Consider the following 10,652-nt stretch of genomic DNA (forward strand, 5'->3'; position numbering starts at 1 on the left):
GGAGCTGGTGTGGGGCTGTTCCCTGGCACAGCAGGGCTGTGCTGGAGCTGGTGTGGGGCTGTTCCCTGGCACAGCAGGGCTGTGCTGGAGCTGGTGTGGGGCTGTTCCCTGGCACAGCAGGGCAGGAGCAGGAGCTGGTGTGGGGCTGTTCCCTGGCACAGCAGGGCTGTGCTGGAGCTGCAGCCACACGTCTGCACCAACCCCAGTGCAGGCCACCAGCACTGCCAGGCAGGCAGCTCCAGAGGCTGCTCCAAAGGCGAGCACTCCGCTTTGCCTAAAAATAGCACTTCTTTGAGGTGTTTCAAGTCTTTCCCTTTATTCCTGCCTCTGTGCCGTGGCTGAGCAGCTGCTGGGGCAGCCAAGTGCTGTGCTCAGGACCTCCCTGCAGCTGCCTTCGCACTGCCAGGGCTGTGCCTGCAGGTTCCTGCTGCACCTCCTGCTCGTCCCGGTGTCCTGGCAGCCCCCCTTTGGCTGTTCCTGCAGGTGAATGATGTGTCCCAGAAGCTGGAACAACTCCTCCTCCTCCCAAGGCTCCTTGCCCCCAGCGCTCTCTTGGCTGTGCCCTGTTCCCTGGGACACCTGAATTCAAGGAGCAGGGGGTCTCCAGGAGCTGGTGAGGTCAGGGAGCCTGGGAGTGTGAGCAGACATGGTCCAACTGCTCCAGCTGGGCTCCTGCTCCAGGCCAGATCCATGCTGGGGTGTCTGGGTGCTCCCACTGCTGCTGGGCAGCTCCCTGTGGGCTCTGTCTCCAGCCTGGCAGGTGCATCACCTTGCCCACGGAGTTTCCACGTGTTCTTTATTTACCCAGGCACCTCCCAGCACGTCTCCTGCTCACTGGTTTCCTGAAGGATTGAGGCATTGATGCAAATTGTGGGAATTATTTCTGGGATAGCGGTTTGGGCTGTTCACTCCAACCCAGCTGTGGGCTGAGATCCTTTAAATACACGCCTTCCTTTCCTGAAGCATTAACAGAGAAATTCGCTAATTGCTAATTGCTGCTAATTAATCCTTTGTATGGTTTCTCATGTTTATGAGCAGATGAAGTGGAACTTTCCCTCCTTGAGAACATTTAACATTGTGTGGCTTGTTACATCATCCCATTTCAAACTTCCCATTTACCAAAGTCCTCAGAAGCTAACTGGTATCCCTGTGGTGTGTGGTAACTGTATGTTGGTTTTCTAGTCCTGCTTTACTCCATATATTTTCATGTATATTCATGTCATATGGCAAATTAACTCCAATTTCCATATTCTTCTCTGAACGTTTTGAGAGTCACTGTCCCTGTGAGGCTGCTCTCTGAGGTCTCTCTGCCCACATGGGTGATCTTTTAAGAAGTCTTTAGCCCAGCCCTTCTCTCCCCAGAGCTGTTCTTCTAACCCAGCCATGGAATAGCAGCACTGGCCCCACAAATATCATCAAACTTGTTGCTTCTTGGTAGCAACACAAGATAAATGGATCTTCCCTCTGGTGGTAATGACAGTTTGAAACGCCCTGTCCTGCCTCCACTTCCTTCATTTGGCAGGTGTTTGGTAATTTATATAATATGGCAGTGATCCTCTGTCTAAACCATGTCCAGCATTTCATGCAATAAACTTAATGGACTTTTCCATCTTGGAACAGCTGAATTCTTTTGGAGCAGCTGCTCTGGTTTATTGATGGGCTCATTAGAGCTCTGCCACCAGCCCAGGAGGGACTCTGTACATATCTCAGTGTGTAACACAAACTGGCATTTCCAGATGATCCCACTTAGAGGCCGGGATGGTTGGGATTGCAGCAGTGGGGGCTGGGGAGATGGAGGGAGGGTGCAGGAAAGCCAGAGGGCAGGGCTGACTGGAGGGCAGTGTGCTGAGCCCTGGCTGGCTGGCAGGAGTGCTGCTCCATAGCTTCCTCTGGGATCTGGGTCTTTTTGGGGCGGGGGGTTCTGTGCAGAGGCTGAGCTGTGGGTCTGATGGGCCCCACGGCCCTGCCAGGGAAAGGGGCATTCTCTCACTGCTGCATTTGGAGGAAATCTAAACAATTTGAGATTGTTGTTAAATTTTCTTTGGAGGCTTTGTGATGAAAATGATTCCCCCCAAAGCAAGCACATTGCCCTTTCCACCCAGCTCTGTTGTTTACTTCATCCATCATCCTTGCTCGGGAGCTCATTTCACAGGAGTGCCCTGACAGCTTGCTTGGGTGTGAAAATTGAAATTTTGGTTCTTGTCCTTTTCTACAGAAGTCACCTGGACTTTGTCCATCGCTGAGCTGGCCCAGACTGTCTCATCAGGCCTCGATTTTCAAGGCAATAAAAATCCCAGCTTTATTTCTGGGACTGCTCTGCAGCATCCACCTCAGCAACACTGCGATAGAAAACATTCAGGATTGTAATTTGTTTACAGGGCCCTCAAGGGGGACTGGGAACAAACTGAAAAGGTTTCCAAGTCTGGTATTTAACATCTGTGGTCATTTCAATAGTTGTTTAAGTCCCAGTTGGAGCACTGGGACCCGCTGAACAGCCCTGTCTTTGCAGCTGAGCCTGGAGAAGATGAGAGGGAGAGGAAAAGCCTCGTGCAGCTGGTCTGCAAGGGTTGGGTCCTCCAAGGAGCATTTGGAGCACAGTCTTTGGGATAGTCCTGGAGTTGGGTTTGTTTGAGTAGGTGCCAGAGGCTGCTCTGTCCAAACTGCCTCTAAACTCAATGCACCCATGGTGTGCCCTGAAAATCCTCTTGGAAAGAAACAACTGCACCCACCAAGCCGTGGCTCAGCCCTCAGAGTCTCTGACAGTTTTGTTTGCGTTATTTTCATTTGCCTGGGTAATCGAATTTGTTGGAATTAGGGGTTTGTGCAGATAATAACATTTTCTCCCCCTCTGGCAGGGGAGCAGGCTGTGGTGAATGCCGATGTGCTGCATTGATTGGAATAAACTGGCCCTCGATAGCATCAATTACCCACTCCTGATGGATGGCTGTGTGCTGCCAGCTCTGCACTGCACACCAGCAGCCACCACTTCCCTCTGCTAGAAACGCTCTGAAGAAAATGTGACTCCACTGTTGGTGGGGATCTGTGCCCGTGGAGGGGACCCCACGGCAGTGCTGGGGACCAGGACACCCTGTTAGAGCCCAGGGTCCCTGGGCACCTGGCCAACCACCCCTTGGTGGGGGATTGGCTTGCAGATCCTCAGAATTCCTGCTAACAGACAAGCTGTCCCGATTGTATCCCTTACTGTAGCTGTGTGATCTGCAGGATGGATTGGGATCAGCGTTGTAGGAACAGCCTCCTGTGTAACCCCAGCGACTCCGGCCTCTGATGCTCTGGGAACTAAAGGAGGGGGGGGTGTGTCCCCAGGCTCTGCCCCTGTCTGAGCAGACAAAAGTGGCAAAGCCATTAGCTCGGAGCACATTCCTTAATGTGGCATAAGCAGCTAAAGAAGATGTATTTATGCTCCTTCATTTGCAATTGATAATCTCAAGAGTGAGAACTGGTAATAAATTCCCTCTCTGGGGCTCCTTCCCTCCAGCCCCGCCGCAGAGGGGAAGAGCAGCTCATTTGCATGAGATAATGAAACTGCAGTGAAATAGTAAAATTGCAGAGCAACTTTGTTTTAATAATGACAGATGCTTCTTTAACACTTTAATTATGTCTCTCCGAGCTGTTTTAGCAAGGCCACAGAAAGGGAGAGCAGTATTTCTGAAATACTTGTAATAAAACTCCTTCCCTTTCTACAATGTCTCCAGCCCCAAACTGTTCTCTTTTGCTCAAATGAAAGCATTTGGCTTTTTCCTGGCTCAGGGAATGCCTGTTTTGGGTCCTGAGAGAGGACAGGTGAGTGTTCCCAGGGAGTCATCCCCCCCAGAGGTGTGTGGGGGGAGGCTGCAGGCTCTGGGGCCCTGGGAGCTGCCAGGCCTTGTGCTGTCCTATGGGAATTGTAAAAATGGTGCTGATCTCTGGGGTTAAAAACAGCCACAGTGACACAGTGTCAGCACCAGCCTGGATTTCCCCGAGCAAAACCTGCTGTGGAGGTGCTGCAGACACTTTGCTGTAAAGAAACAGCGAATGGGGCATCCAGCAAAGCATGGGGAGCAGGATAAACACATTAATGGAAAAAAAGCCATTATGTGAGTACACAGCATGTGTGGAAAACAGGGAGAGAGACTCTGGGCAGCAGGGGAGGATGAAAATAAGCCAACGAGTGCTGAAGGGTAAAACACCTGAGAGGGGGGGATGGTCTGTGCCTGAAATCTTTCTGCAGCACATCTTTGGTCTCTTCTGCAGTGATTCTCTCACTCTGTGCTCTGCCATGTGCCCCCTTTCCTTCTCTAATGGTGCCCTTTTCCCTTCTGCTGGGGATGGTGCTCTGGTTCCTCCCGCCCCCCTTTCATGCCCACAAAGAGATGCCTCTCCAGTCCTGCTTCTCCCCTCAGCGTGTGCAGTCTGGGAGGTGTTACCTGTGTCACAGTCCCTTTGCTAATTTATGACAACCATTTCCAGGCACATTATATCCAGGGCCCATATGTTATTTCACCGCTGCCAGAAGAGTTCTTGTTTACTAAGCTGATGCTTTCAGTGGCGCTCAAAGTGTGCTAAATAGCACCATCCATACTACTTAAAATAAAAGGTGTCAGCACCCCGGCTGCCCCTGTAAATTGCTTGGCACTCTCAGCTCTGAAATGTCCCTGTGACGCCTCCAGCTCGCTCTGGTGCTGGGGCCTGATCCTGCTCTGGTCCTTACCCATCTGCTGTGTTCTAAAGACCCTCCCTGTGTACTCCCTGTCTCCCTCTGAGCCAGTCTGCAACAGGAGGGGGGTTCTTGTTTGAGGCGGGATAATGCACTTTTAATTTTTTAATTCTCCGAATATCTGGAGATGCTGAGGAAAGCCAGGGCCACTTGTCCGCAGCTGCTGGTGCTGGGGGTGTGCAGAGCCCACACAGAGCCTGTCCCTGTCACCCAGGGCACATCCCCGGGGTGTTCCCAGTGCAGCCTGTGCTGTCCCGGTGCTGCTGTGACCCTTCTGCTGATGGACCAGGCTCCTGCTCTGCTCCCCTTCCCTTCCCCTCTGCTCAGGACAACGGCTTTCGGTTTTCAGCTCTCCCAGCCACAGCACAACATTAGTGTACAACTCCAGTCCCGTGGCTGGTTGGATATTTCAGTTTCTGGCAGAAAACATCAGGTGCAGAAATTCCACCAAGATGTGGTGTGGTTTGGGGAGGAGGAGGGAGCTGGACTGGCAGGGAGCAGCAGTGCACGGAGGGGCTGTGGTGTCCCTGCGAGCGGGCACCTCTGACACCCAGGGTCAGGAAAACACCTGCTCACAGATGTACAATTACTGCTTTGAAATGGGATTTTGCTGGATGAAATCCACGTTAAAAACTGTTCTCTGCTGAGCTGGAAATCTAAAATGTCCGAAGGTGCCTGGATGGAACCAGGAGGTGGGAGAATGGGCAGACGCCTCTCACCGTTTCCTGACTTTCTCCCTTTAGCCCAGAGGGATTAATTGATGCTCAAAGGGAACCGAACTGCTGTTTTGTGAGTGGAATCTGTTGTCTCATTAATTATTCATTCGCAGGTGATTGGCAGCTTCGAGGCGGTGGGTCACAGTCAGTAAAGGGTGAGCTGCTGACTGACAAGGTTAATTGCTGCCTGGCGTTAGTGCTGATAACGATTTATGTTGACAATTCCTGGTATTCCTGGCGCAGCCGGAGGTTTGTCACAGGAGTCAGCCCCGTTCTGCCCCTGCTGTCCTGGGCAGCTGGGAGCAGCCATTCCCTTGGCAGTGGGAAGGGGCTTTGTTCCCAGAGCAGGTCTCTCATGATAAGTGATGCACAAGAAGCCTTGCAAAGGCATCCGTTGCTTTTCCCTTTTTCCCTTCTTCTTTTTGCCGTGTTCCCTGCATATTGATCAGGGTTCAGAGCACAGGAGTGAGGCTGGGCTGGGCTCTGCTGGTCCCCCCTCGGCGGGAGCCTCAAAGCTGCAGTTGTCCGGGGGCTCAAGTGAATAGAGATGAGAAAGATTTTTGAGGGTGACCCTTGAAAATAATGAAGATGGGAAGGAATTGCCTTTCTGTCTCCGTTGCAGGGTGGGCTGTGCCTCCGAAGCCCAGAGCCACCCCCGGGCTGTGCCTCTGCCCTGGGTTTGTTCTCCCGGCTGGAAGGGCACAGCTCAGCTCCCAGCCCGGAACCACAGGCGTTCCCCTGTTCCTCGTGCAAGAAAGCAGAGTCAGAGAGATTTCAGACTAATAAACGTTGGCCTTTAGGGTGCCCTCAGCTTTTATCGGGCTAATAAGATTTTTGACGTGCATGGCAGGAAGAGGTAAACAGAGCTTTTATGGCCCCGGCGTCCTGGTCGGGGCTCTCGCGCTCAGGCAGCCCCCAGGCAAACCCAGGGGGAGGGAGTTCTGGGGATGGCTCCTTATGGAATATCTGGGCTTAACTACCCGTCTGATATCAAACTGCTGTAGGTGTGCGAGGGCAGGGAGAGCTGTGCCATCTGAGCTTCGTCCCCTCTGCCCTCTCTCACCGTGGGTTGTGCCTCAGCCTGTTGTCACCACTTCCAACTGTGCCCCAACCCCCTCGGGGAGCAGCACCAGCAGCAATTCCCAGGTGTTGGGGTTCAGTTGGGAATTGCTTTTTTCATCACTGGCTTTTATGGCTGATAAAATTGGGGGTGTCATTAAACACTGAGTTTAGGGATAAAATTTGAACAAGAAGGGAGGTGTTGAGTATAAACAGGCATAAGCTTCATTATTTTCTAGAAATTATTTATTTAAAATTTAAAACCATATTACTTCATACAGCAAACTGTGCACTTTGATATATCACAGTGTCTTAAAAAGGAAAATAATCAGAATTTTTTCTTTTTTTTTATTTTTTGGAAATTGTATTTACATCAGCCTAGAATGATCAGCAAGTAACACAGTTACTATGAAACCAAAATTGTTACAAAATGTTTACAAAAAACTATATTCATAGAAATTCTGCATGTCCACAAAGGAAAATCCCCTGAATGTCACGGAGACCATTTTTCCTTTTTCCCACTCTTTTCGTTGTTTTTTTTTATTATTATTTTTTTTATCTTTTTTTGAGAAACATGTCAAAGTCAGGTGCAGAGCAGATGCCGATGCCTGGGAACGCTCCTGCCCTGCCAACCCCGAGCACCTCCAGGGACTGTCGTGCCCCACACACCGTGCTGGGCACCCTGGGGTGAGCAGGGGGTGACAGCCACTGAGATCCACAGGGGCCCTTTGCTGTGACCTCTGAGAGCCCCCTGTGCTGGCCCCCTGTGCTGGCCCCCTGTGCTGGCCCCCGGCCCAATCTGCTCCCAGCAGCCCCTCTGAAGGGGAGCAGTGGTGCCCAGAGATGGAGCTGGTGCCCCTTTGCATATTCTGTCTCTCTGTGGGTCTGTCCCCTCGGCATCGGACCCAGCACACGCTGTTGGTTGACTCCAACAGAAAATCCACCCAGGAAAGCTGCTGGCTGTCCCTGCTCTGTCTCACGGGAGAGCTGGAGGGAAAAAGCAAGTGATGAGGGGATGGTGAGCCAAGGTGACAACAGTTTAGATACAGTTCAATAGCCCAAACCTGCTTTGTCTGTATTTCCTCCTGGATTTCTGTATTTTTCTGTATTTCCTTCTCACTTTTCCAGTCCCTCTGCCCAAGTGAAGAAAGGAACCGAGTTAAGCAGCGTTGGAAGTCAGATGAGTTGTAAGATGTGAGTCATCACTAGTCCCAGCCGGGTCACAGACCAGCAGAAGGCTTTGAGGCTTTGTCATCGGGTCTGTCCCTTCCCAAGTCTCCCAACACATTCTCCTCTGGGATTAACACATATGGCTTTGGGCCCCGGGACGAGGAGCACACGGGGAGCACGGGAGAGGCTCTGGGCTCAGTGGCCCCTCCCGGGAGAGCTGCCCCAGGGCCACAGGAGGGCTGAGGGCTGAGGCCACCCCATCCCCTCAGGTCAGTGAGCAGGGTGGGCCTGGCAGCTCCCCTTGTTCTGGGTGGTGCAGAACGTTCCCTTGGCATGCTTGTCAAATGCTTTAGTGATCAAAATTTCAACAGAAAACCATAATGTAGATGCAGGAATTTGGCTGCTGTTCGTGGCTGATTTAGGGGTGTAGGGCAGGAAGGAAAAGGCTCATCTGCAGGGTTTGGTCTGGCCGGCAGTGACACCAGTAATTCCAGATGCTCACCTGTCACTGGGACGTCCGTGAGTCAAATCAAATCAGGCTGGTGTCAAAGAGGAATAAATGGGGTTTGTGGTATTACTGATATTTATTTATTTTTAAAAAAATCTGCCAAGAAGCAAAATGAATGCTGTTTTACTCTCTGGACATTTAAAGCCAGTTTCAGGCTTTGTTTTAATCTATCCTTTAATTGTAAAAATCTCTTTCTAAGAGCTTAGGAATCTTCAAGGAAAACATGAAATCTACTCCTCTGACAAGCCTAGGATTTGCAAAGGAATACAGAAAGTATGTCCTTAGCTTTGGGAAGCTGCCCCACACTTCAGTCTGCCCTCCTAATAGCAAACTGTTAGGAATCTGGTGCTCACTGCGTTGGCAGCTTTCACCCCCAATTTTTCATGGTTTGCGTGAAAAGGTGAAAATGAACGTTGAATTCTTTGCATATCTTCACTTGAGTCAAAGTATGACAAATCACCTGGTTTTGTTTGGGGTCACTCTGTTGCTTCTTTACATCAGGGAAAAAGCAAAACAAGGACAAACTGTGTTCTGTGCTGGGGCGGGGGAGCAGCTCTCCCCCCTCGAGCTAATTTGCTAATTCTGCTCAGCTCAGACAACCTTCCCGACTGAGCACGGGCAGGAACAGGTGGGGAAAAATCCCAAATCAGCTACAAACAGGTTTGTTCCTCTGGGTAAACTCTCCAGAAGAGCCGTGTGGCTCGGGGAGGGCAGACGGGGTCAGTCCGTGGCCGGTTCCTGCGGTGGCCGTGGCACAGAGCTGGGCACTGGCTGCTCCACCCCTGCCCTGCCTGCCCTCCACACGGGTGGGGTCCTGCAGGTCACTGTCCCCCTTGCCTGTGCAGGGGAAGGAGGTTCATGTTTTCTACACCAGCAGTGTTTCAGTCAGAGCTCTTAAGCACCTTTGCATCACCGTGTGACATTCTGGGTGACCACGGGCAGAGACATTTCCATTTGTTTAACTTTGAGAGTGAACCTGGAGTGTCCTGCTGGCCCCCACAGGCCCCCGGGAGCTGAGGGAGGTTTACTTGAGCATTACTTTAGGTCAGCAGAGGGGTCTTTGGTAATTCTGCCTAAACTCATCTGCAGGACCAACCTTCTGGGTCGAGCAACCTGAAAATAAGAAGACAGTCCATGGAAGATTTTCTAAAAACATTTTAGCGTGTGTTTGCTTAAATCCCATGGAGAGGCTGCCCGAGGGGCAGCGGTTTGTGGTCAGAGCAGGAGGACACCAGGCTTGGCACTGGCATTGCTGCTCATCCCAGGCCAGCACTGGCACCCCAGGCTGAGACTCCTTCAGGTCCGTGATGCCATGGAGAGCGTTCAGTCCTAAACCAGCCCCACAGTCCCCTCCTGGGCTGGAGCTGTGGCTCAGCACTGCTGAGTTCCTTGGAAATGGGTGCTTTTGGCTCTCAGAAGCAGCTCTGCTCCCAGCACTGCCAGAGCCCGTGGGCTCAGCTGCTTCCTGCGCTCTCTGTGGGACAGCCTGAGCTCTGTGGGAAGAGCAGAGGAGGGGCTGGAGATCACAGTGTCACCCTGGGCTCGGCACGGGGCGTGGTGTCACTTGAAGATGCAGTATTCCCTGGCCAGGAATTCGGCTCTGTTCAGGCTCAGTCACCCCTTCCAGACAGCTCTCCTTCCCCAGCTGACCTGGGGAACGTGTGTTGCCTTCTCCCACCACGCTCCCACGTGGATATCCAGCCCTGGATGGCCACAGCCAGGACAGCCGCGGGGTGAGGGGCCACCACGAGCTGCTTCAGGAGCAGGCACAGCCTTGACCATCCCAGTGCTTCCCAGATGCCTCTCCTTTTCCCAGACAGTGTATCCAAAATGTGCTGTGAGTGTCGGTGTGGAACAGGTGCTCATTCCTGACCAAGTGTTCCTATTTATTGCCGTGCTGTGGGAGCCGTGCTCGGGGCTCCTCCTCACCCGCTCCGGGGCAGGTTGGCTCAATTCTGCTTCACCTCCTCGTGTTTTCAGTGTGTAAACATCAGACTCCTGGGTGGTGGTTGGATTCCATGAGGCCTGGAGGATTGAAGCTTTAAAAAAAAACAGAAATGAAAAGTAACAAAACCAAAAAACCCCAAGACCCACATTGCTGTCCGTGCTTGGAAACTGTGGCTCCTCTGTGGTGATGGATGCAGCTGGGTTGCAAAGGCCTTGTTCTTGAAATGAACAAACCAGGCTTTTTTTTCTTTTTCTTTTTTTCTGTTTCTTTAATCCTCTCTTCCCTAGTTAAGAGTGCATCCAGCCTCGTCTGCCACAGTTCCTTCCCTCCCGCCCCTCCCCGGTCCCGGTCCCTAGGGGAACACGGGTGCCAATCCGGTGTTGCAGGTCAGGTTGTCCTTGCCGGGCAGCCGGCGGTCGTTGAAGGTGTGCATGTTGATCACGGCGTCCGTCTTCACCAGCACGGGGGGCTGGGGCTTGTGCTTGACACGGCGCTGGCAGGTGAGGGACAGCCGGATCTCGTCGGCCACGGCGCTGC

At 52.3% G+C, this 10,652-nt stretch overlaps 1 protein-coding gene across 1 annotated transcript in view; it reads right to left on the reverse strand.

Moving 5' to 3' along the window:
- Positions 1 to 10,467: 10,467 nt before the first annotated feature.
- Positions 10,468 to 10,652, reverse strand: part of GRIK3 (glutamate ionotropic receptor kainate type subunit 3) — a 42,857-nt gene continuing 42,672 nt past the window's right edge. Inside the window, exon 16 of the mRNA XM_029963067.1 lies at positions 10,468 to 10,648. Within this exon, the coding sequence (XP_029818927.1) occupies positions 10,468 to 10,648 (181 nt within the window). The remainder of the gene's footprint in view (positions 10,649 to 10,652) is intronic.

This window comes from Manacus vitellinus, unplaced genomic scaffold (assembly GCF_001715985.3).
Source record: "Manacus vitellinus isolate BGI_N305 unplaced genomic scaffold, ASM171598v3 scaffold_52_pilon, whole genome shotgun sequence".
NCBI classification, from domain to species: domain Eukaryota; kingdom Metazoa; phylum Chordata; class Aves; order Passeriformes; family Pipridae; genus Manacus; species Manacus vitellinus.